The 25,485-nt window shown below is 38.2% G+C and overlaps 1 protein-coding gene across 1 annotated transcript in view; it reads left to right on the top strand.

Moving 5' to 3' along the window:
* Positions 1-25,485, top strand: part of PRMT3 (protein arginine methyltransferase 3) — a 66,017-nt gene that overhangs the window by 28,345 nt on the left and 12,187 nt on the right. The window contains exons 10-12 of the mRNA XM_027696340.1: positions 5,474-5,552; positions 10,595-10,782; positions 14,775-14,861. Of these exons, the coding sequence (XP_027552141.1) occupies positions 5,474-5,552; positions 10,595-10,782; positions 14,775-14,861 (354 nt within the window). The remainder of the gene's footprint in view (positions 1-5,473; positions 5,553-10,594; positions 10,783-14,774; positions 14,862-25,485) is intronic.

Genomic DNA, 25,485 nt, shown 5'->3' with positions numbered 1-25,485 from the left:
GTGGCCGAGTCACAGCGTGTTCTACAACCACACTGGGTCTGTGAGGAGAAAGGCCTTCAACTCGTAGAGAGAGGTTATTTGAATGTAAGAATGGGTGAATTTTTTGTAAGATCTCCCTGCTGGCCTTGTGTTTGTAGAAGTTTCCCTGACCAGAATTCTTTGATACTCTGTATCAGGACTTGAAGCTTCTGATGTGCCATCCATGCGCCTCTGTGTGAAACCTTTAAAAGCCTTAATTGGTGAAACTACGAATTTTATTGTTAGTGACTACAGGTACCAGTCTTTAACATTTTGTTGCTTGTCTGCTTATACCATAGGTCACCTGCAAATAAATCTCTTACTTGTTGTTCAAACTGTAAACTTACATGAATTACCTGGGCAGGAAAATATTTGCTATAAAGATACAAAAAAGGTGGCTGTGTTATTGCTGATGTATTTTGGTAGGGAAATCGTGAACTTCACAGGCTGCTTATTGAAAGGACGAGTGCAGAAAGAAACAAAATGTATGTAATGCTTTTCTGGAATGTTCCTACACAGCTGCATCTGTGTGCAGATTTTTTTTTTGCTGTCAGTATGCTTTTGCTTCCTTTCTCTAGCTAAAACTACAGAGCTAAAGGTTGCAAGAGTTATTCACTTGAAAAATATCTGCATTTCTTGTTTGTAAAGAGGTTTTATTGTGAGAGACAATTGCCTGAGATGGTTGACTCAAATACAATGTTGGTGTACAGCGTGTTCTCATAAATTGGTTTTTTTATGCAGTGCTTTATGGTACTGAATATGCAGCAGAGTTTTGTACAAGGAAAAACTCAGAAAGAGGTGGACTGTCAGATGAAAATAAACTGAGGATACAATCCAGTACTCTTGTCTTTTAATCATATCTCTGGTCAGATAGCTAATATTTTTTTCCTTGTTTTTCTTTTCTTCTTTTTGTATTTTTTTTTCAGATAATTTTGAAATGATATGACAGGTTGAGGATATCAGGATCTAGGGAAAAGGACTAGGAAGTGAGCATGTCTGAAACACTGCAAACCATCTTTTCTCTCCTTCCTCCTTTCCCCTATTTCTGTGAGATAACACAGTGATGGCACTTTTTTAACACTTACTAGTCATTCTGTAATCTTAATATTTTCTATTGTTTTAATATTTGGAGCTGCATTAATACAAGTGCTCTATCTATTTAACAGTTATAATTTATAACTATACATGAGAACTGAGCTTTTCTTTTTTTCTGTTCTTAATACTCTGGTGTGAAGAGCATACTAAGTAGCTGAATGCTTTATTTTCTTTATAGCAAAATGGTTTTTGTAAAGGAATTTAATTTCCTTGCTTGATTTTTTTTTCTTCTTTTTTTTTTGCCAACACCAGTAATGGATATCACTTTTCTACTCTTCACATCTTCCCATTTGGTGTTCTCACTCCTATTTGTTTAAGGGCACAACAGGGTGTGCGTAATGGCAAAGTCAAGCTGTGGTTCTGGAATTTGTGAGCTTGCTCTGTCAGTAATGAATTTGATTTTTTTTAAATTAAATCATACATGAGAGATCAGCATGAAGGCTGACTTAGCATGTGGGAAATGGTGCTGCAGCAGAGCACGCAGAAGAGTTTGTGTAGCTACTGCTTGTCATTTAAATGCACCACAGCTTTTGGTGAGATTTTGTCAAGTAAAAAGTAATTTTTCACATCGTTGATTGGGCCACATCAGTTTTGTGTATCTGTTAATGCCAGATTACATTTTCTGTCTGAAATCATAATTTCTTGTCCAATCTGTGTTGCATGTTGTAACGTGTTTTACTCTGTAGGCCAGTGGGAATCTTGTAGTTAGAAACTTCAGCTTAAGAAAATAATGCACTTTTTTCTACCACTAGGGATTAAAAAATATAAAATCCACTCTCTGGGCCAGTGTTTTGGCTTTTCATCTCATTAAATATTTAGTATTAAACATTACTGAATCTGGAGAACCAGACCAGGTTCAGTAATGTAACAGAAAATAATAAAATGGCATCTTTGATAGAAGGCAGAGGGGAAACACAATCCTTATATCTAGTAGGTAAATATTTCTTCTCAATTCTATCTTTACGTGTTTTGTTCTTCTGTACCAAAAATTCTGCCAATTCTTGCTATTGTAAACATGGTAATGGCACTATTTGATACTTTTAAAGAGCTTAATTTCTTTTTCTCCACAAAGATTATCATGGTGAATACCGACGCACTAAAGTTACAAAAACTTGCCATACTTATGTTTTGATCCATTGGCAAAATATTTTTATGGAGCTTTGAATTAAAATGAAAATAAATACAAGAATGCTGTGGTGTAGTTGAATAATAGAAAAAAATTTAACAATGCAGGATATTAAGGCATCAAAGCTTTGTGAGCCTTTTATAATTCTGTTATGAACACACGATACAAATACAAAGGATATATAAGAAATGTAGCAATACTCACGTTCCTCTGGATTCAGATTTGCTAGTGGGCTCAAGCATTTTTGATGGGTGTCTTGGGGAGACATGAGGTAGGGCAGGGGTTACTCCACAGTGCTGTGTGTTTCTGTTCCTGTCCAGATCTGTTTATATGGGGGTTTGTTGTTATCTGGAGAACATTTCATTTCAGCTTTGCAAATTATAAAAAATAAGGAACTTTATGTTCACTTTGAGAAGGAAATGGCCAGCTTTTTAGTAGAAAATGCACATTATGACAGCATAACATTCAAGATGTTCTGTGTATTCAGCTTGTCTTTAACAGAGAAAGTGTCACCTTTTATGTGCCTTAGTTTAGCCACTATCAAAATCGTCCTAATAATTTGCAGCTCACAAATTTGTATCCTGGAGATCTCTTTGCAGTAGTTAATTTTGAGGGTGTTAATACATGCTTAAGAAAAAGCAAACCCCTGAGCATTATTGGGGTGGCAGCAGTAGTGCCCCCACAGCGTCACAGGGAAAGGACGTCAGGTATAATTCGTTTTCCAGGAGCACCCCTACAGGTGGGGCAGCAGCCTGTGAAATTACATTCCAGATTACACCACGGAGGAGCACAGCACACCGAGCACAGTGCTTTGGGATAAGTAATAAATGACTTGATTCAGTACCGTTGATGGTTTATGTGACTTGCAGGAAGGCTGTAATGAGTTCGGGGGATGACGGAACTGGGAGCTGGGGGAGAACCAACAGTGCCAGAGTGGAAAGGTCAGGGAAAGGATGGTGAGAATTTCTCTGTGTTTCTCATGAGGAGGGGTGTCTTCTTGCACTTGGTTGGCAGACATAGGTGATGGGCAGAAAGGAGGAAGTGAAGAGCTGATCCATAAAAATGTGACTTTGTAGGTTACTGACTCTTGCTGTTAACTAGTCTTAAGTATGTCCTAGAGGTTACACTTAAAATACTGTGAAAACAACTAATTTTCAGTTAAAGGCATCTGAAAATAATTCTTCCTAGCTAAACATATTCTATTTTTAAAACTGTAAGAATAATACTATAAAAACTGTGGTTCCAATTCTGTGCTTTTGGCTTGCTGTAGATATCAAATAATCTCTGCCTGGTGCAGGGTGAGCTCCTGGCCTTTTCAGCTGTTCAACAAGGCTTACTAACAATCCTCTTACTCACAATGCAATAGTCTTCGTTCTGGGACTTATTCTAAGGACTTACAGAAGTTGGGCAGTACAGTGGAAGAACAGGCAACATTTGGAAGAGAAGATTCCAGTGGAGCTCTGCCCTGTTACCACAAGAAACGGTTTGAGAAGAGGACATGGCCATTGTTTTCACACTGTATTCTTGTTGAATACAAATATGTCAAGTTTCTGGGTTTTCCAGTTTTGTTTTTGATCCTGAAGGCTGCAGGTAGTGACGTTTATGTGCAATTCTAAACTTGCAGCATTTTTTGTTCTAAGAGTCTTATGCAAAATTAACATCCAAGGTGGCACAAACTTGAAGTAAATTTGGTGGTCTTAGCAGTGCAGTTTCATGAAGTGCTGTCTGTCTTCAGTAGTGTTTGATGATGAATTCAAAAACAAAAAATAAATTCAAAAAAATAAATTCAAAAAAAATGACAAATATGGGAGGGTAGGAAAAATGGAGGAAAATATCTTAGAATTGTTTAGGTTGAAAAAGATCTCTGAGATCATTGAATCTCCAGCCATTAACCTGGCACTGCCAAGCCCATCACTAACCACGTCCCCAAGTGCCACATCTACATGTGTTTTAAATACCTCTAGGGATGGTGACTCCACTACTACCCTGGGCAGCCTGTTCCAGTGCTTAACAATCCTTTCAGTGAAGAAATTTTCCCTAATATCCAGTCCGAAATTCCCTGGTGCAACTTCTTAGCTTTCCTTTGTTAGGTTACTGCTGACTGGGCTTGTAGGACTGCAGATCTCAAGTCTGGACTTCAGTTGTCCATTTTGTTCTTTCCTGATCAAGCCATATGGCTAATCTGTGTTTTAAGCAAAATGAGAATTAGGATGTTAAGTGAAAATACCAACACAGGTTTTGAATTTGTCTTAATTGATTTGATGATGTAAGGATGTAGGTGAAATATGTTTACAGTATTGAGTAAGAATAAGGATCATAGTCAAACTTGGAAGACAGGAAGGGTATAAAATCAGTAAATCTGTTGGGAAACAAAGGGCTGTGTATCTCAAAAATCTGCAGTTTATTTAAAAGTAGTTGAGAAACTGGATATTTTCTATAAAACGCTAATTCTACTTAATACTGCCATATGGGTTTTTTGATGTCTCAAATGTTTAAGGAACGTTTTTCTGTTTCAGAAAATGACTCACTCAAACTTACAATGAGTTATTCTAAACACCAGTAGCAGTATGATTAACCTGCCACAAAATTAATCCCGACACAAAAAAACCCTGTGCAAATCTAGTTCTAACCATTTTTATTCTGGAAATTTTTGTAAGTCCAGATGCTGCTAAATGATGTTGAACACCCAGAGAACCAATGTCTTTGGTACACGATTTATTTCCACCTGCCTTAGTGAGCATTGCCCAGGGTGATACAGGGCACCACGAGGTTGCAAATATGAAGTAGCAAAGATGCATTTGGTGTTTGTCTGACAATAAGTTTTAGTGTTACTAACAGGGATTTATTTTTTTTTTTGAACCTCCCAGTTATTACTAAAAAATCAATGCATGCAGGTTTTCACTTGGTTGGAGTTGAATTTGATTTCTTTTGATGCTGTAGGACTCTTCTTAGGTAAATATTGGTGTAGATTGGATATGTATTGTCTATAGTTTATTAATTTAGTGTGTGCTACATCTCTAATTAATCCCAAACTACAGGTATGATACTTTATATAACTGAAGTTGGAAGTGACAATGCTGCTGTTGAGGAGCTCACCAGGTGCTGGCTCTTCTTGAGGCAAATGGGCATATAAAGTTCTTAAAATATGTTGATAAAATCTATTTGTAGAGTCATTAAATAGGCTGCATAGGAAGCACAATGATTTCTAAATTCTTTCCCTTCTTCTACAAACAGGGTTATTTCCTTCTCTTTGAGTCAATGCTGGATTCTGTCATCTATGCAAAGGACAAGTACCTGGCAGAGGGAGGCTCAGGTTGGTGCTCAATTCTTTTAATAAATTTAGCTCTGGGGAGAAGCTAAATGAACTCAGAGACTTAGAATAAGCTATGCATGGATGAGAAAGTTGCCAGTCTCAATGAAAAATGTTTTCATTAGTATGAGCTTCAAGGCATTAATTTACTGTATGGGTAATAGAAGAACATTAGATGGGGTATCAAGGTCTCAAGTTAATGGTGTTTTTAAGAATAGACAGGCTTATTTATTCTTAAGTACAGTCTAAATTTTTCCTCCCTAATTCTTCCTACACATGTGGGCATTCGTTTTTCACTCCCGAAATCCCAGTTTCTGCATAACTCTGAACAGAGGAAAATAAGTACTATCCTGTAGGATGTGATGCTGTTTGAGTAAGCTACTATGGATTAGAGGAAAAATCAATAGGGTGTTTTTCTGGAGGAGGAATGTTGTGAGGGGAGGACACAGTTTCAAACACAAGAGACCACATGAAATAACTAGTGGAATTAGACTGTTTCAGTTCAGCATGTTTATCCTGGTGGTAATATCCTCTTTTTCTTTATAGTTGGAGGGTAAGGCTGTGACAAAAGGGTTTATTTTGAGGTAGTGTTCTTTCACCCATTTAAGTAGCTTAGACAGTGTCATCTGAAGCACTGTTTAAGTGTCAGTAAATATTAATTCCTCACGTGATGCAGTTTTCTGCACGAGTTCTGCACGTGCTTTATTCCTTGTGCTTAATTCCTTTGTCAGTATTGTATTTCATATTGACCTTTTCAATCGTAGTCATCAGTCTGGTGTTTTTTTCCCCCTTTGTGCTAACCATGCACATAGTTTCACTACACTGACTTAATGATTGGATTAATGACTGTGTCACAGGGCTTGCTGCAGTGCTTCCCTTTGATTGCAATGAGCTTTTGTACACTATAGAGTGCAGCAGAAAAAAGGGGGTTTGTGCAGGTGTTCAACATTTGGTCACAAAGCTGAATATACAGGCAAGAGATGTGTTAGAATATTTAGTAGCTACTTGAACACCGTGACAGAGTAAGAGCTTTTTTTGTTTTCAGTAATGTAGAATAGTCCAGCCAGATCAGGAACACACTGAGTGGTCTGTATAGATACATACTGATAATTTTACATTGTGATACAATTAAATTCAAGGATATACCCTAAAATCATAAGGAATCATTTTGTATTTAGCTACTACTTCCAAAGCCTTCTGAAAAGGGCCAGAATTTTTTGACCTCTGTTTAAACTGTATTGTTGGTAAGTTTGTTATTGGTTTGTGACTCCCAAAGATTCCTTTGAGCAGACAGGGTGTGGTGGTTCTGCAATACACTTATCCTTTGTGGTCTGAGAATGGTCTTAGGCCCTTCTTTGACTCTTCACAAAGCACACGGTGTTGTACAGGCACTGGTTGGTAAGGCCAGATTTTAATTTTCGTTAACACTGTTTCATTAAGGTGCTTGCAATTATTGCTCTGCTGCCAGCAGATCCAGCAGGTCAACGGCTGTGTCCAGCATTTGTGAGAAAGCTGCTCAGCAATCAGCTTAGCAACACAGACTCTCCTACAGTGGAGATGAATAGCAGCAGAACTGTGGGCACATGCAAATTCAGATGAACCAAAACTAAGAGCTCACTCTGAGGTGAAGTCTCACCAGAAGAACTTCTAAATCCGCTTGATTTTGTTTTAAGCCACTTGGTACTATTAGCCCAAGATCATTATTACAGAGGTTTGAAAGCTGAAAAAAGCAACAGAAGCAGCTGTGACTTGGCCAGATCTCTCAGTGATTGAGCTGGGAGTAGAGTCCAAATTTCTAGATTTGTGTTCAGTCAGTCATATCATCATTACTTCAATTTAGCCTACTGGCATGCTGAAGTGGATTATGCCAAACTGTCTAGGGTAATGTGTACAGTATATAATAGCTTTATTTGGGAACATAAAATTTTTGCTGCCCAGGACCCATCTGTTTGTTCTTTAGAGCTGTTGCTGGAGTATAGGGTTTTTCACACGCTTGATTGCAGCTCACTTTGGTGAGGGGTGACATGGGCAAGGAAGGTGTCATTCAAAACATAGTATTGTTTGTTTGTTCACATCAAAACGATGGTGGTGTTCACACGGAGTTATTTCTGTGTATCAAAAATCTTTGTTCGCGAAGACTGGCCATTATTATTATTATATTATTTCTGTGTATCTGGAGGATTGCTGCCTTACCCTTCAGCATCCTGAAGTTTGTGAGGCATTGCTGAGGGATAAAGGATTTCCCATCATATCCTGCTCACCACGTGAGCTGTTCCTGGTGACGGATGAGTTGTGGGCACTGAGTCGAGAAGGACACAGATGGTCAAAGCGATGAATCTGGGAGAGCTCTGAGGAGTGTGTGCTTCTGTCCAATCAGCATTTTGCTCATTTCACCTGCAAGGAGGAATAATTATTAAATTATAGGCTGAATGAGGAAAAAAAAATGGCAAGTCTGTCAGGATTGCACAGGGAAGTGTTACAGGGCTGCAGAAGGAGCAGAGGGTTTCCAAGGGAATTGAGGATAATGGTGAAATGGCAAATGCAATTTTATGCAGATGCTTTTAAACATGTACAAAACTCTACAGTATTTTGATGATTTAGGCTGATTTTAGATAACACTGCTTACATTTCCAGTCAAACCTCAGTATAGCATATGCTTCTGGATGTGAGTGAGGTTGTAAATTCAGAAGTTAATGTATCACTGCAGTCTTTACCTGAGCCCTGTTGGTGGAACACAGGTTTCTTTTTGTGAAGTCTGAAGAGACATTGTCTACTTTTGTTGCTATTAATAGACTAAAGTAAAAATGCAGATTAGATTGGAGCATTTAGTGTTTACATTTGTCCTTGTTCTTGTGCACTTTGTACAATTGATCGTGAGCTCCACTGCTGATTTAAGGATTTGCTGTGAGAACAAAGAGATTTAATATTAACTGATTATGATCCAGTTCAAATATTTCATGCTTGAGGTGATAAAATTCTTTTCTGTTTACAGAATGTCCCAGAAATTAGGGCTAGTCTGAGAAAGGAAGATCATAAAGTATTTGATCACTTGTTACTGTGGTTTTCTTTTTTGTTGCAATGTTTCTAGCACGTAAGTGTCTTCTGTAACTAGGGACTGCCAGTCTTTTCATCTCTTTTCTCACCGTCCCATTGCATCCTGTTAAGTCTATTTCCCTGCAAAATAGTCCCTCCAAGGCTGTTGTCACTTGCTTTTGTTGTCCGTGTCGCACTGTCTTTTAATTTTTGGGGCATCAGTGGTGACTCTTAAAGGTTTGAAATTCTGTGAGGTAAAGCCAAGTGTGATGCAGTTGTTACACCAGTGAACAGCAGCATCAAAGCTTTGAGAACTAGACATCCCTTATTGATGGCTCCAGAAACTCCCTGCAAATACTCTCACCACAAGATGTTGACGTTTTGTGCTTGTGCGACAGCTGTCAGGTGTGCTGGAACCAAGGGATTTGTTTCAGACAAGGCAGTTGGAATGCCTTCCTGTTTGGATTCTCATCAAACTGCCTCTTTACTGCTGAGTTAATTGTAGGCTGTTCCTGGAGAAACTTCCTCAGGGTTCCTCAGTTGCAAAGTAGGGGTGAGAATAGCTTACCAATAGGATTCCAGTTGAAGCTTGCTGTTGTTTATTTATTCTGTTTTAAACAGTCAGAAAGTGAGAAAGATGACAGTGTGCTTACTTTCATGTCTTTATATAACAAAAAAAAAGCTTCTTTAAAGAAAACTATTCTCTATCATCAATATTTATAAGATTTATTTTGTTTAGGCTACAACTACTCTGGCTATATGAAAGGTCTTATTTCAGTTTGTTGTTTCTATCTTCGGCATTTTACAGGGCACTAGGTACTGCTTTCTTGACTTACCATGCCATACCAATGATGTCTCCATATCCATTTTGCTAAGCTATAATTTTAAACAGAGCAGAAGACAAAATTAATTTTACAGTTCACCAGATTTTGGGGAGGAAAAGAGAAACTTAGCTTCAGTTTTATTAACACTGCCACATTAATGTATTAATAAAAAATAAAATAAAATAAGGTGTTTATTAGCAGGCGTTTTGCTCTGAAGCCAGATCAAGAATTCAATGTATGTGGCCTTAGAGGCTTTAATACTCTTAAGAAAAAAAACATGAAAAGGCTTCGTGAAAAGAAGCCTTGCTAAATATAAATTGAGGTTTTTTTACTATTTGATAGTGCCATGTTCGTAGCAGCTCTTCTTTGTGGGTTTTCAATCATTTGAGATTGCCAAGAGATTGACTGACTTTGTTGGCAGCTGTTGAAAGGGCAAATGTCAGTCTTCCACTACTGTTTGGAAAAGCTGTAAATAGTTACCTGCTCTGAAGATATTCTTGGGAGAAAGGAAGGCCCAAATGTGAAGAATTATAGTGTAAGAATGATAGTTGTTATCCTAAAAGTGGGAGGGAGGCAGTTGATGAGATTTTCTGCTGTCTGTTGGTTCACTTCCTACACTTCAGGTGCAGACAGAAAAGCAATTATTCTTTTCCAGTACCCAGAAATAATTTTTTAGGCTGTAAGGCAAGTATCAGCTAGAGCCAATAACAAAAAGGAATAAAACTCTTGAGTAAGAATATTTACTCTTTTCTGGAAGTAAGGTCTTTTCACAGAGGTTTCTTGTTATTGCAAATCCCTCACCTGAATTTTCCTTTGAGTGTCTGCCTACAGTTATTAAATATATTTTAGATCATCTCTATATAGAAGCCAGATTAGGATATTCCAAATTATTTTCTTCAGACATCAAGTTTCCGATCATTTCCTTGCAGTAGGATTCAACTACAAAGATGTTTTGTCATGAATAGGAAATACTATTAACAGAGTAGTGTGGGAAAATAAAATTTTTGTGTCTAGTCTCCTCTGAGGACTAATGGAACTCCAGAAAGTAAAGTAGCAGAAAAAGTATCTTGTCCAAGAGCTAAAAAAATTTCTTCTGTTTGTTCTTTTAAGATGTTAGTCGCTTAGAGAAGAAAAAGCCCTCTTTATGTGTATCTAAAATAAAATTTCACTACTCTCTTTCTGTTACAGTTTATCCTGACATTTGCACCATTAGTCTGGTAGCTGTTGGGGATATGAATAAACATGTGGACAAGCTTCTTTTCTGGGAAGATGTATATGGCTTCGACATGTCTTGTATGAAGAAAGCTGTAATTCCAGAAGCTGTTGTTGAGGTGCTGGATCCAAACACACTGATATCCTCAGCCAGTGTCATTAAGGTACCATACTACTTAATGAATAGTAGTCAGATTAGAAGTTTCCTTGGTTTATGGGGGAGGGGGGAAAAATGCACGTGGCACACACAAACTTCAGCATCTTCAAAATGATACAAATGCAGTAAGGTTCTTGCTGTTAAGACTGGAAGATTTGTATCAGTTGTTTTTTTTCTTACCAACTTTGAGCTTTTAGTAATCTTCCCATATTTAGGTTGTTCTGTCCGATGTTTTCTTCTATCCAACCCCAAATTAACTTGCATTTTCGTAGGTTACAAGTTGCGGAACTGGAATGTAAACTGTAATATAGTCTCTTCTTTTACTTTGCTTCCCTCTTCACTTAGTGTACTGAGCAATGGAGCTTCTTATCTATTTCTGTGTTAAGATAGCTGGTGTTACAGGTCCTTTGGACCATCACTCACTATCACCCATATCTTCATCCAGCTAAATAACCAGGGCTGAAAGAGCAGTAGTTCCTACAGTACTTCCTGAATTATTTATGCCTGCTTTTCTGTCCTGTCTCTTGTAATGGCAGTGTTATGATGAGGAATAGCAGCAAAGTTGGTAGTGATTCATATGAGAGAACATCTACATGTTCCAGAGCACTGACCAGTTTGAACTTTTGGTGAACTTTGTGATTAGTAATAATTTGAACAGCTCAGATCAATTGAGAGAAGGGCTATTCTAGACCAAGAATGTTTTGCCACAATGGTATCCTAATTATTGTTCATATAGTTACTTTTCTACTGTAAAGCACTCAAAGCAGTAATATTACCGCCCTCAGTGGGAATTACCTGTTTAGTAAGGAGGTAATTTCTGTTTAAATGTATTGTAACAGGGGAGGTGCAGCTTAGTTGTAAGTATATCCAAATGCAAGTTACTTAAGCTCTTCTTGTCTATGATTTTATTACAGAGAAGATTTAAAGGTATTAGATGTTTTAAACTGGGTATTCAAATAAAGGAAGTGCTGAGACTGAGATTTCTTTAACTTTAATCACTACTTTGGTGATCTTGCGCACCTCTAGTTTCTTTTTTCAAGTTTTACTTCAGGATTCTTTTGTTCATAGGTGAGGAAATCATTACAGATGTGTTGTACATGTTGTCTGAGCTTGTTGACTAGATTCCTTCCAGAGTCAGTGAAATAAAATTCCTAAGCAATCTATAATAAGTTGTGTCATTTGAGGCTTACAAGTGTCTTTGTTCCTTGAGTGTAAGGAGAGATCAGTGTGATCAACTCAGTTGTTGAAATACACTTTATAGTCCTGTCATTATAGGGAAGGTAAATTCCAGCCTTAGTGAATGAGTGTGCATGAAACAAAGGTACTGAGGTCCAGAATCTGAGGTAGTAACTGTTTGCCATTTGACAGGTTTGATGGTGCAATGAATGAGTGATCAGTTTGTTAGGCAAGCAAATAAATTAAAACAACATATCAACCTGAAGAGTGTTGATAACAATAACTAAAGTTAAATATGTCCAATGCAGTTTATAAGCCACGGTAATTTCAGAAGCAAAATGCTTTACTAGTAATAGTGCACACGTCTCTTTGTAATACATATGCAGTTCATGAGAAGTCACTGTCCAGCTCAGAGGTATGGGCTTAGCAAATTTTATCATCATGCAGCCTGTAGCATAACTGTTGTGCTTAATGGCTTTATGCTCATTTGTTCTCATTAGCCATCATGGTTTTTAAAATAACTCAAAATCAATGCATGTGCTCGTTTGCTGGAGTTTCAATGCAAAGTAGTAAAATTGATGAGTTGAGCAACAGTGGCATTATAGGTAAATTGTTTGAATCAATAGCCATTCCACAGAACAAATGGACTATATTTTGTAGGGTAAGTTTAAAAATGTTCCAATTTATCATTATGATTATTGCAGAAGATACTTTGGTGTGTTTGTTCAGATCAGGTGCTGCTTGTTTTATATAGTTCATAAGGTAACTTTTCTGGAAGCAAAACATTCCCTAAGAAAGATGAGGCAGCCTGAAGAATCACAGAAAGCTTTGAATTAAAGCTCATCCAGTTCCAACCTCCCTGCCGTGGGCAGGGACACCTTCCACTAGACCAGGTTGCTCAGAGCCCCGTCCAACCTGGCCTTGGACACTTCCAGGGATGGGACAGCCACAGCTTCTCTGGGCAACCTGTGCAGGGGCCTCAGCACCCTCAGGTGCACTTTGCACTTGGTCTTGTTAAACCTCACAAGAGGCCCAATTTTGTAGCTTGTCCAGGCCCCTCTGGACACACCTGTCCTCCAGGTGTGTCACCTGCACCACTCAGCTTGCTGAGGGTGAACTCAGTTTCTTGCTCTTGGGGATTACCAGCTCTTGTGCACTATGGGAGACTTCCTTAAATACACACCAGCTCTGAGCACTCCCTTTCCTAAAGTTCAGGGGCTTAACTTTACCCCTTACCTGACCCATATCCCTTGGGACTGCATATTCCACCAGTGCATAATCACTGCAGCCCAGACTGCCTCCAGTCTTGATGTCCCCAGTTAGTTTGCTTGCATTGGTGACCATCAGTATCACATTCCCTCTGATAGGGCTGTCTGTTTTTTGGCTCAGGAAGTTATCCCCCATGCATTCCAGGAGTCTCCTGGATTGCCTACATATATGCTTTTAACTTTAGCAGTATATGATATTTTTGGATAAAGCATTTTTAACTGAGTATGTAAACTAAAGAACAGAGAAAAGTTCTGGTGGAATTGTTATGAACAGCTGAAAACTGAAGCTTATTCTTCTATGAAAGCTCTGATTTTGGATAGATATAAAAGTAAAAAATTAGACTATTGAAATGAAAGTTGCAATTTGTGCAGTGCAAAATCCTGCAGAGGGGAAGGAAGAATAACCCCAGCAGAGGCTGGGGGCCTACTGGCTGGAAAGCAGCTTTGCAGAGAGGAATTTGGGTTAACATCAAGTGGACTGTGAGCCAGCAAAACACACCCTTGTGGCAAAGGCAACAACCAGCAGCCTCCTAGACTATGTTAGGAAGAAGACTTAGGACCAGCAGCTCGAGACGTGCATCTTCTCTTGCACCCCAGGGAGCTGGCTGTACCCCAGGGAGGTGAATTCTGTAGTGCTGTGTCCAACCCTGGGTTCCCCAATGCAAGAGTGAGGTGACTGTCCAGGAGTGAGTCCGAAGACTGCAAAGGTGGTGAAGGGGCTGGAGCATCTCTGATATGGGGAGAGGTGGAAAGAGCTGGGATTGTTTTGTGTGGAGAAGACTCAGGGGAGATCTTACCAATGTGTGTAAATTCCTGGTGGTGGTGGTGAATATGGGAGGTGGAGCCAGACTCAGACTCATTGCAGCAGTGCTCAGGGGCAGGACGTGGAGCAGTGGGCACAGATTGATCTCCAGGCAGTTGCCTTTAAAGATTAGGAAACACTTTTACTGTGAGGACATTTGAGCAGTGGTACAGCGTGCCCAGAGAGGTTGCTGAGTCTCTATCCTTGGAGATTTTCAGAAGCTGTTTGGACATGGTCCTGAGCAACCTGCTGTAGCTGACCCTGTTTTGAGCAGGGCAGTGGACTTAGTGATCTCCTAAGGTCCTTTTCAACCTGAGTTACTCTATGATCAATACAAAATCAATATGGCAAATTGAAAAAGGCCAGCTTTAACCCATATCAGTGTCATACTGTAGTTCACTATGTGACTGCAGGAACAAGGGGTAAAACAGGTAAAGGTGCTACTTACACTCAACAATGGGTAGCTGTCACCAAGGAGCAACTTCCCTGAACAGAATGAGCTACTGTGTCTAGTTTTGTACCACTGCTAGTCAGTGTCTGGTTATTTGGGCATGTGAGGAAAAGGAGTTAGAGGTATTTTGTCACATGGAATTAGATGGTTTTTAAGTCTCTCCCATTTTTGGAGAGCTGAATTAGTATTGCCCTGTAAAAGTTGTCCTATTGCGGGAGCGACTGAACAACCTTCGTCCAAAGGGAGATCTTAATTGACATTAATCACTGTTACTGACAGAATTTTATTATTCTTTTTGACAGCATATCGACTGTAATACTGCATCCTCTCCAGACTTGGAATTCTCTTCAGATTTCACCCTGAGCATTACAATGAGCACAAAGTGTACGGTAAGACAGTTTTAGTTTCTTCATATATGGTCAGTATTGCACTGGACTGAGAGACAATGCACTAATTATGCTTCATTTATCATCAGTCTTTGCCTTGAAACATTCATTTCTGCTGTATAGAGGTGTCATATAAGCCCTTTCTGTAAAGAGAGATGGATGTAAAACTCCAGTAATGGTGTTACAGGATAATAGAGGTGGATGAGGAGAGGGAAAGGTAAGGAGCTGTAGCATTAGAATCATTCTGGTTTGTTCTCTAGCCCATTTTCTGAAGTACAAGTTTTCTGTTCAGACATGTTGTTTCCCCTGTGGTCAAGAATGATGCAGTCACTGCTTTCAGAAGAGCTTTTCTGAGTTTAGTAAAAATGTGAAAAGCAAAGTAGAAATGGGAAAGGTGTAGATTATAGCTAGTGTGTTAAACACCCAGCAGTTCATATGGCAAAGAGAGCTTCTCCAACAGGGAGGTTCATGAGCTTTGGATGTGAAAGCTGGGGAGAACAAATACAGCATTAGAATCTGAATCTGATAACCAGGGTTTTTACTATAAATGTTTTATTTATTGTATGCAAGTTAGTGTTTGCATTTTATGTAAATTATTGTGACTTAGTTCAACAGAAGACTAATTCTAGAAAGGCTGTGGAATTCGGTTGGAGGGGAGTTGTAATTACAGTGAGCACAAACTATTCATCTTAGTTTTACAGATTATGCTGCATTAAATGGAGTGAAGAATCTCAGCAAACTTGAGTGTGATATCACTCAATTGAGTTTTTGTCTATCAGACACTAGTCAGTGTGAAAAGAAAGAAAAGAAGAAAGAAAGTTTTCAGTCTTAGCTTTAGTATTAAATGAAAACTCCGTACTAGGGCATATTTCAAACACTTCTTTGAAGTTGTGCCTACATTGTTCAGTATGAATTCCCATAAATACACATTCATTCTATGACATTTCTTCATCATTCAATATCTGGTAGTTATGAGAAAACAGAGAAACAGTGATTTTTTTTTTGATTAATGAAACATGTCCCTCTTTTTCTTCCAGGGCTCATGCAATTTGTGTTGTGTATTTTGTGTTCCATTTTTGAAGTACAAGTCAGGGAAGATACCTAAATATTTTTATTTAACATACTTCGTTGGGATGGTGTGAGTGACTTCTGAAATAAAGATGTTAGGAATGTGTTTAAAGCTAAAATAAATTAGGTATTCCAACATGAACATTTAAAAGTGTTTAGATTGATGCCTCTGTGAGGATACCTTTATGACTTGACTTAGTTATGGTGCACAACTTGCTTCTTTTGGTGGAATAAGTGATAAAAGAATCAATTAGAAGGATTTTTTTGGTGTTACCATTAGGCAGGACGGTTGGGATAAAGATGAGGTACAGGTGACAAAGTCTGGTGTTAGCTTGGCTAAGCAGTGCATTGAGTTTTTAAACGCTACATTATAAGCAAAGGCAGGATGGCCTAATTTTTATAGATTTTTATTGTCTCAGTAATTTGCTTTTATATTCAATACAGATTATAAATGCTTTCTGCAATTCATTAAAATGTCCTCATCAAATTTGACAAAAGTTTGCATTAGGCTCTGAGATCTATAGTAAAAACTAAACTTTTTGCAGTCTAGTGTATTGTGAAACTCTTGCTGGAGTTTCATGCTTAGCTTTAAGTCACATCTCAATTACCACTCTAAAATGATGATTGTTAGCTAATATTTAATATACTGTGATTAAGTCTGCCTGAACTGGTTTATTTGGCTTTTGCATGTGTATAAGAAGAAGAGGTGCAGGCTTCCTCTGATACATACACAAAGAATATGTTTCTGTATGATGTAAACCACTTAAGCTGATAGCAAAATCTTGGATACTTACATCAAACAAAGTAATTCCTGGTTTTGGATGAGTCTAGGTGTTAGTCCATGCTGCTGCATTTGCCAATGTTTTTGCTAAGAGCCTGCGTAAGAGTTTGTTAGTGTCATGAAGTGAAATTTTCCCCTGTATATAGTTTAAATCATTGTTATAATTTTGAATTAGCAGATGCGTACAAATACTTCATATTTATTTGTCAATTATCACCAAATTAAGTAAAGACACAGTAACATCTTGGGTTTTATTAAATGGAAATCTGCGTTTTATTGTGCGTACACAAGAAAAAACCCTTCTGTTTTTAGCTGTCATCAAATCATAGGATAATTTTAGTTGCCTCAAGGCAGGGTCAGATTTGACTTGAGATCAAGCTCCACTGCAGCCCTGGTTTAATTTTCTTAATATGGCCACATTTAAATAACTGATTCAACAGAAATCTTCACAAAATCTTAGCCGTCTTTGATGTTTGGGTAAAGTAAAATAGCTTATTTTATAAATACTGTTTTCCCCAGCACCACACTCTTACAGAAACTTCATTTCTCTTCTGTGATTCTGTGGTATCATTGACTTATAAATCAAGATGTGTACCTGCATTTTTTGACTTGCAGGGAGGAGGGGAGGGAAGTGGGGGAAGAGCAGTGTTTCTGAAATTTTGCAGCAAATGCAGGTTCTAAAAAATTATCAGAATGCTGTAAAGTATTTTGCACTTCATCATTTAGGTTTATTGACACTTTGAGTGAAATTTCCAGTCTTTCTATGATGGATTGTAGAAGTTTAGTTGAGAGTTGACAGTTCATCCATCATATCAGGCTGCCTAACCTTGCAGTAAATGAACAATAAAAGTCCATTATTTATGTTGAGAATTTTTGAGGAGATGCTTTAAGATTGCAATTTGTCCTTTGAAAACAATATTTAATGTTTTTCTTGTTTGCTTAAGTGTTTTGTTTTTCTACTGGCTTTTCATTTTCTGCACAAAAAGAGAAAGTTGCTTATATTTCCCCACAGTTCTATGGTTTTGTACTTGTCTCTTATGATTTCTGCGGGTTTGTTTGTTTTTTTTAAATACAAACATTTTAAAATATTTTTGTTTTATTTACAATAAAATATTCCACAAAAATGGCAATTTGGAAATCCATCCTTACATGCTTGTATATATCTGGGTTTTTTAAACTCACAACCTAAAGTTCATTTCAAAGCAGCTTTTTCTCAGCCATAGAAGTGTGGAAACAGATTTGGTTGTCTTATTCATTGTTGCCATCAACAGCAAAACTAATATCAGACCAGTGTTACCATGAGAACCAGAACTCTTTGTGGAGTAATCTGTCTTTAAAAACCAAACAAGTGGAAAACTTGGGTGCACATTGATCTGTTAATTGTTCTGGGGATCCTATTGCAGATCAGCATAAGGTAGACATTCTTACATTGAAATGTGTCAGCAGCACGGAATGAATGCAGGGTTGCTGTTGCTGAACTTGTTTTTGCAGAAGCTTTGCACTGATGGGAAGTAATTTAGCAAGTACTCAGAGAAAAGAGTTATGGGCTCTCCTAGTTGGAGTATGTAACATAATGGTTTCAGAGCTGAACTTTGAGCTGACAGCCCTGGAGGCAATAGCCACAGAAGGGTCTGTGGCTTCCTCCCATCAGCCTGTATGCAGGGCTATGGTAACAGGACAGTAAGTTGTAAAAGCTGGCAGGAATCAGAACCATAATGCAGTTTTTTTTACCAGCTCATTGTCACATTTGCTCTGACTACGACTTGGAACACCCCCAGGATCCCTCAGGCAGGAGAGGCTGCACTTCACATTTCTGTGGCAAAATCACAGAATGATTTGGGTTGGAAGGGACTCAAAAGGTCATCTTGTTCCAACCCCCTTGCCATGAGCAGGGATGCCACCCACTGGATCAGGTTGCTCAGAGCCCCATCCAACCTGGCCTTGGACACTTCCAGGGATGGGGCAGCCACAGCTTCTGTGGGCAACCTGTGCCAGGGCCTCACCACCCTCACAGTAAGAATTTTTTCCTAATACCTAATCTAAATCTCTCCTCTTATAGTATAAAACCCCCTTGTCCTATCATTACCTGCACATGTAAAAAGATGTTAAATTCCTCTAAAATCTGTCCTTGGTTCTTCCTCAGTAGATAATAATAGGCTGACTATTTTCTGGTCGTGAGGACATGAAGCCCAGACAGCGTGATGAGCTTGTGTGAAATAGGAAAACTAGGCAGTTCACAAAACCCAAGAGCATAGCACTGGCACATTGATCTATCTGTCCTCCCACCTATAAATTATTTGAAATTACTCTCATGCTTTTGTATGACCAAAAAAAGGACCTATCAGAGTATTAAGTCGTGCTTGTAAGAGATCAGCCTCATGTCTTGCTGTAGGTGCATCTTGAGTGTATTGCAGATGATCCTGCAATGTATTGAGTCATATCCTTAAAAATGCTTAAGGCTCTAAATAGCTTTTTCTTCCTGATGTTCAAGAAATTATCAAGTCTTCAAGAAAAAAAAATCCTAATAAACTTGAAAAATATGAAATGATTGAGCAAAAAAAGAGTATTTTAAATATGACCTTGTATGTGATGCTCAGTCTTTCAAAAGTTATGGAGGGGTTTAGTTATGGTTTTTTTCAGAGCACATATTGTTTCTGTTAATTTTTCCTTTATTCCTGGCATGGTTTACCACAAAGCAGTCTCTTCCAGCATTAATTTTATTTATCAGTATTTTAGCTTTCAAAGATTGAAGATTTTCAAAGCATGGAATGGTTGCATGGAATCATTATATGAAAACATTCCAAAGCACTTTCTTGCGAGCTGACTTGATTTCAGTCTTACAAACATAATGGCCGAAAAAAATTTAATTAGGCTGCAAAAGTGCATTTTGCTGGTAAAGAGCTAAGGTTTGTCACTGCTGATTTTAATGAGACATCTGGCTAATATCAGTCAGTAGATGCTGCTAGAAAAATACTGCATTAATTGTATTCCAAGTTGATCACTGTGTGAGCTTTTGAGATAAAATATAATGGTGATTACCCTCAGTATAGAAATCAATTGACAAACTTTCTCTTTTGTTTGCGAGCATTTCCCCTGTGAGTCCATCGAGGTTGATCTTTCCTAGCTGAATAACAATATCCCCTGAGAGGAAAATGGCAGTATCTCTTCATTGCTCCCAGGAGATGTTGTCAAAGAGCAGGGGATGTGTATAAAAAGTGGGAGGGAGGAAGGGGGTGAAAGAAGGATAATGAACCAGAGGACGTGACTGATGTATTAAAACCTTCAGGAAGGAAATGGAAGCTAAGGTGACTAGAGTCTGACTAAATTCTTCTTAGATGTTAAGATAGTTTCATTTCTTAACGTCCAGTCATCCACTTGGGAGCCAACAATAAGTATTAACATAGGAGCCTTTGGCTCTCACATTAGATGAGAAACTGAATTTTTTAAGCTAGAAGTTGGAAATCTGGATTTGAGTACCACAGTTAAACACACCTTGAATGCCTGATTTCTGAGCAAAGGAAATACTACTCCACCATGTTACAAAGCAGGATTTCTCCTTCTCATTTATTATCTGTAGCCTCCTCTGCGATGAGCTCCAGATTCTTAATCTTTAAAACACAAAATTATTGGGTTTTAATAGCCAGGGATTTCTTTTCCCTGTGATAAAAATGCAGCAACTCTACTGCATGGATGACAAACATTCCATCTCCATGCTTGGATAAACTCCATCAAAAGCACATTATCTCCCACTTCTGTGGCCAGCTGTCTAATTGTATTTGTTGTAGCCACTCACTGTTGGAACATGATACTACTGAAGAGCAAGAATGATAAATTACTCACTGTAGGTGATAGTGATGATGATAATTTTTAATTTCCTTGCTCCTAAGTGAATTGGTAAGGTTGCCTTTGAGTTCTCACAAGGAAACAAACAGTCTCATTTGTTTTGTCCTGTTAAAATGCTGCATGCACAGCCAGCCATTTTCTCTAAGAAAAAAGCCTTTGTGTCAGATATATTTGAATTAAAATTTAGACTCTTTTTCCCATTTCAGCTAAGGGCTCTAGGTAGAAGACTATAAGTAATATGTACTAATACTCACTTATTACATATGTTAAGGCTTTTTGTGACTTTAATATATTTGGTCCATGTTATGTGAATAAATGGGGAGAAAAATAGTCTTGAAAGTATTTATCCGTGGGGGAAGAAATAGGTTGAAGAGAAGTGAATCTTACTGGGAGGACGTGCTTAATTTACAGGATTTTCTTATGTTTGCATGAACACCTTAAGAACCCTCAGTGATGGATGAAGACCTTAAGCTGCATGAGCTCTCCATCAAAATGTGGGTTTGACAAAATCAGGTAGAAGTTAGTGTCTGCAATTTTAATTTCAGGAATCTTTTATTCTTAGTTGAGTGAGCTGTTTGTTGACCTTTCTAGGATGTTGCTTTGCAGTTTCAGTAATGTATTTCTATTTCTAAATGTTCCCTTTGTTCTTTATTGCACGTTCTTAGTTGCCTGGGTAAATATATTGACTTTCTTTTGGAGTTGGAGTTTTTGTCCTCATAACTCAGCTTTTCTCCTGGCAAGTTACTGGAGAACAGGAAGAATAATATTTTGGTAGTGTTTCCTAATATTTAACATCCTTTGAGATTAGAGCATGTGTCAGGCTGGAGCTGTAGTTATTTATTACCAGTTTAGAAGTCATTATTTTTGTTTTCCTCTTTCATGGTATTCAAGAGACTGCCACTTGAAAGATTTTTCCAGAGCAGGCTTAAGTTCTCACTGATTAGTTGTTGGTGAAGTTGTAAATGAGCTGTCAAAGGTGGAGCAAAAAGATGAGGGAAGTTACAATAGGAGAAATAACTTGTCATTATGCTTAAAAAAAAAAAAAAAAAAAGAAGAAAAAGAAACGAAGTCAGTAGTTGTAAAACATCATCTAGAATTTATGGGGGAGTTATTTGTGTGTTCTTTTTCTTTAGTTTGACTTAGTGTAAAAAAAGATGTCACCTTTAATGAAAATCTGGCCAGCCCTATATTTCATTTTAATAAACTTGGGGCTGTGATTGCTTCTAGTATGCCAGTTAAGTGATTTTTGTTTTCATCATATTTTGCTGCGTGTGATAAATTATACAACAAGAGGGGAGGACTTAATCTTCCTTCAAACTGTAAACACTGGAAATCTTAGTTTGTAGTATTGCATATTTAATAGATGTTCGTGATTATTATAGCTACTGCAATTTGAGGTAGTGTTCAAAAGTGAAATGAAAGGAAAATATTTCGAACTTCACTTTTACAGAATTATTTCTCTGAAATGCACTTGAAAATGAAAGGTATGTATTGTGCATTTTGGCATAAAATCACCAACAAGTAATGAATGAAAAAAGAGAAGCTAAGATGGGAGGGAAGATATAAACTCCTTAAAAGAAGATAGTAAGTAACCAAACCCCCAATTTTATAGTAGTTTATTATTATCAAGTATTTCAACTTTGATTTGCATTGGTTTTTAGATTTGTAAGATTTTGTTCTTATTAAATATAAAAGACTACTGATTGTAGATAAAATTGTGGAAAACATCATCTGCGTGTACTTTACTTCAGACCCTTTTTTCCCTTTGCCCAGTACATTAATGTGGGGTACCAGATCATTTCTGGAGGGGTGCAGTGCTTACACTAATACACCTTAAAAGTGATAGCGATTGTTTTGTTTTAGGGGTTTACTGAGTGTATTGAAACAGACTTCTTAGTGCTGCCAGACATTTTAGTTTTGCACAGCTCTTTCAAGGAGAGCACCAAACAGATGAGCTCAGTTGGTTGGAGCGTGGTGCTGATAATGCCAAGGTTGCAGGTTCTATTCCCGTATGGGCCATTCACTTAAGAGTTGGACTCGATGATCCTCATGAGTCCCTTCCAACTCTGTGATTCCTGCTGCTTCATGTAGAAGCAGAAATTCTAATGCTTTATAGAAAGCTTTTTGCAAAACACTGAGAGGACAAATAATAAAGCATTGCACCTTTGTATCCTTCAATACTTTTCCAGAGGCATTAAATCGAGGAATCGTGTAGGTTGGAAAATATCTTTGAGTCCAGCCATTCCCCCAGCACTGCCAAGTCCAGCACTAAACCATGTTCCCAAGTGCCACATTCGCATGACTTTTAAATCCCTCCAGGGATGGTGACTCCACCCCTTCCCTGGGCAGTCTGTTCCAATGCCTGACAGCCCTTTCCGTTAAGGAATTATTCCTAATATCCAATCTAAACTGTCCTTGGCGCAACTTGAGGCCGTTTCCTCAAGACTGACCCCCACCTGGCTCCCCCCTACTGTCAGGGAGTTGTAGAAAGTGAGAAGGTCCCCCCTGAGCCTCCTTTTCTCCAGGCTGAGCCCCCCCAGCTCCCTCAGCCACCCCTCATCACACTTGTGCTCCAGCCCCTTCCCCAGCTCCTTTCCCTTCTCTGGACACGCTCCATCCCCTCAATGTCTGTCTTGCAGTGAAGGGCCCAAAACTGTGCACAGGATTTGAGGTGCAGCTTCTCCAGTACTGAGAGCAGACAGTTGATCACTGCCCTGGTCCTGCTGGATTTAACTTCATTTGCCACTGCTTTTTGGGCTCTACCCTCCAGCTGCTGTTGTACTCAGTGAAGAATACACTCATCCAAGCCAGGAGCAGCCAGTTGCCCCAATTGCTTTTATTGTTCTGCAGAATCACCTGACAGGTTTTTTACTGCTCTTTGTAATGAGTCTGGGGGTACCTGTATAGCTGGCTTGAGATCCCTTAGGCCTGGGGCAGGTCAAATGTGACAGAACAGCTCAAAAGCAGAAAGATCTCAAAACACCAGCAGTATAGTTAAAAATTTAAGCATTGCTTAATGTTTGGATGAGCATAGGAATGTACATAAGCTATAGAGGACCATACAGAACAATCTCTTTTTTCAAAAGAGCTGGTGAATTTGAAAATGTAGGGTGTCTGTTCAGAAATAAAACTGCACTTACTTCATGAAAATAATCTATGATTTGGATAAATTGAATACCTTTCAAAGAGATGTTACTGGCAGGGAAGCACATGTAATCTAACACGTGAAATCTTCCACATGAAATCAAAAAGATGAAAAGAAGAAGGTAGTTAATGTAGGCTGGAGTTACTGGGAGGCTTTAGCATAGACTTGAGCTTACCCTTATTCCCTTGGTATCTGCAAAGAACTATGTTTCTGTTGAACTGCAGGTTTAAACTTTTTTAGTTTCTTATATTACAGGGTCAGCCACAGGCTAGGTGCATCAAAGTGGGATATATTTATTCTGTGCTTTTTCACTCTCTGTATTTTCTCAACTGCAGTTGGGTTGTAGAATAGCTGTTGTAAGGAATACTAGACAAATTTTGCAAGTGGTCAGTAACTACTGGGTTTGCTGTTAGATTTCTTGTTTTTCCAAAGGTTTAAAATATGAGGGGAAAGATTGCTATGTGGAGATTAAACATAGTGTTGGTAAGTGATGGCAGGTTGCCTAAAAATGTTTGTTAAAAGCAAATTGCATAGTTGTAACCAATTTGACAAAATCATCAAACCAAGTGTTTGGTTCTTTTAGTTGGCTCAAAACCATTTTGAAAATGTATTAATGAAAGATACTCATTAGACTTCTCAATTGCAATATGTGTTCTTACAGTTAGTTTTCAAAACATCATTCAAACTCTCTCCTCTATGTATTTAACTTAAAATATATAATTTCTGTTTTGCTATGTAGGACTGTGTAGGTTGCCTGTTGACACAACTCACTAGAGTGCATGTTTTGATTTTGGGATGCCTCCAGTGCCCAGTTTTAACTGACAGAATTTTGGGAAATGCCTGAAGCTGTTCACAGGAGCTTATCCTTAGGAACTTGAGTAATAATATTTTTCTATGTTTTCTTTCTTTTGACTCAACAGTTATTTCACTATTCAATACTGAAGGACATTATCCATTTTAGAATATAACAAAAAGAAATTAATGTGTCAGTGTAGAACTCTTACTCTCTGTCATCCCTGGACCTCTGATTAAGGTGGTCTTTGTGATGTAATAATTACTGTTACTACCTCTTGATTAGATACTCAAGGTCAGCGTTTTGGGTTATTTCAGAGAGAGAAATTGTTACTATGAAGTGGTTATTTATCCTAGTCATTTACAGAAGATACAAAGCCTGTTTCCCTGAACACAGGAGGCAGCAGGGAACAGCTTTGCTTATAACTGGGTTTCTTTTCAACCCGAACTTGTCCCCAAAAAATAGTAGTGTGGGGAAGTTTTCTCAGGGTAGCATATAGGGTGTTTCTGTTACCTCTCGTTACCAAGTGTATAGACGCTTGACTGTGGTCTGTCTGCTTGGAGCTTTTAGCTTTTTGATCCAAGATGTGGCTTGATTGTCTGGTTTTCTCTGGAAACCAGATTTTTTTTTCTCCTCGATGTATTTTTGTTGTCCTGCAGTGATCTTATCTTAGGTCTTGTTTGTAAGCATACCAGCAGTATTGACCTGATGATGGAAAAATATTTTTATGACTTAGTAGATCTCTGACTAATGTCCAGAAAACATTGTGCATCAATAAAAGTAGTCTGATGGGTCAATAAAACTTTGTCAAAACCTTCTCAATCTTTACTCAAAAAGGCATATTAGAGGCAAGGCTGTAATTCACTTGAGAATGAGATTCTCAGCATTGAGTGATAGGACTTTATTGAAGGACTGGAAGAGTCACTGTTTACACTATCTGATGCTCATTTGTCATGAAGGTCTGTTAGTGTCTCCATAGTTATTTTTTTTTAACTCT

Source organism: Neopelma chrysocephalum, unplaced genomic scaffold (assembly GCF_003984885.1).
Source record: "Neopelma chrysocephalum unplaced genomic scaffold, ASM398488v2 Primary Assembly neopelma1_106b, whole genome shotgun sequence".
NCBI lineage: Eukaryota > Metazoa > Chordata > Aves > Passeriformes > Pipridae > Neopelma > Neopelma chrysocephalum.
Note: the sequence above shows the minus strand (reverse complement) of the source record. Positions and strands in the feature narration are given on the sequence as shown.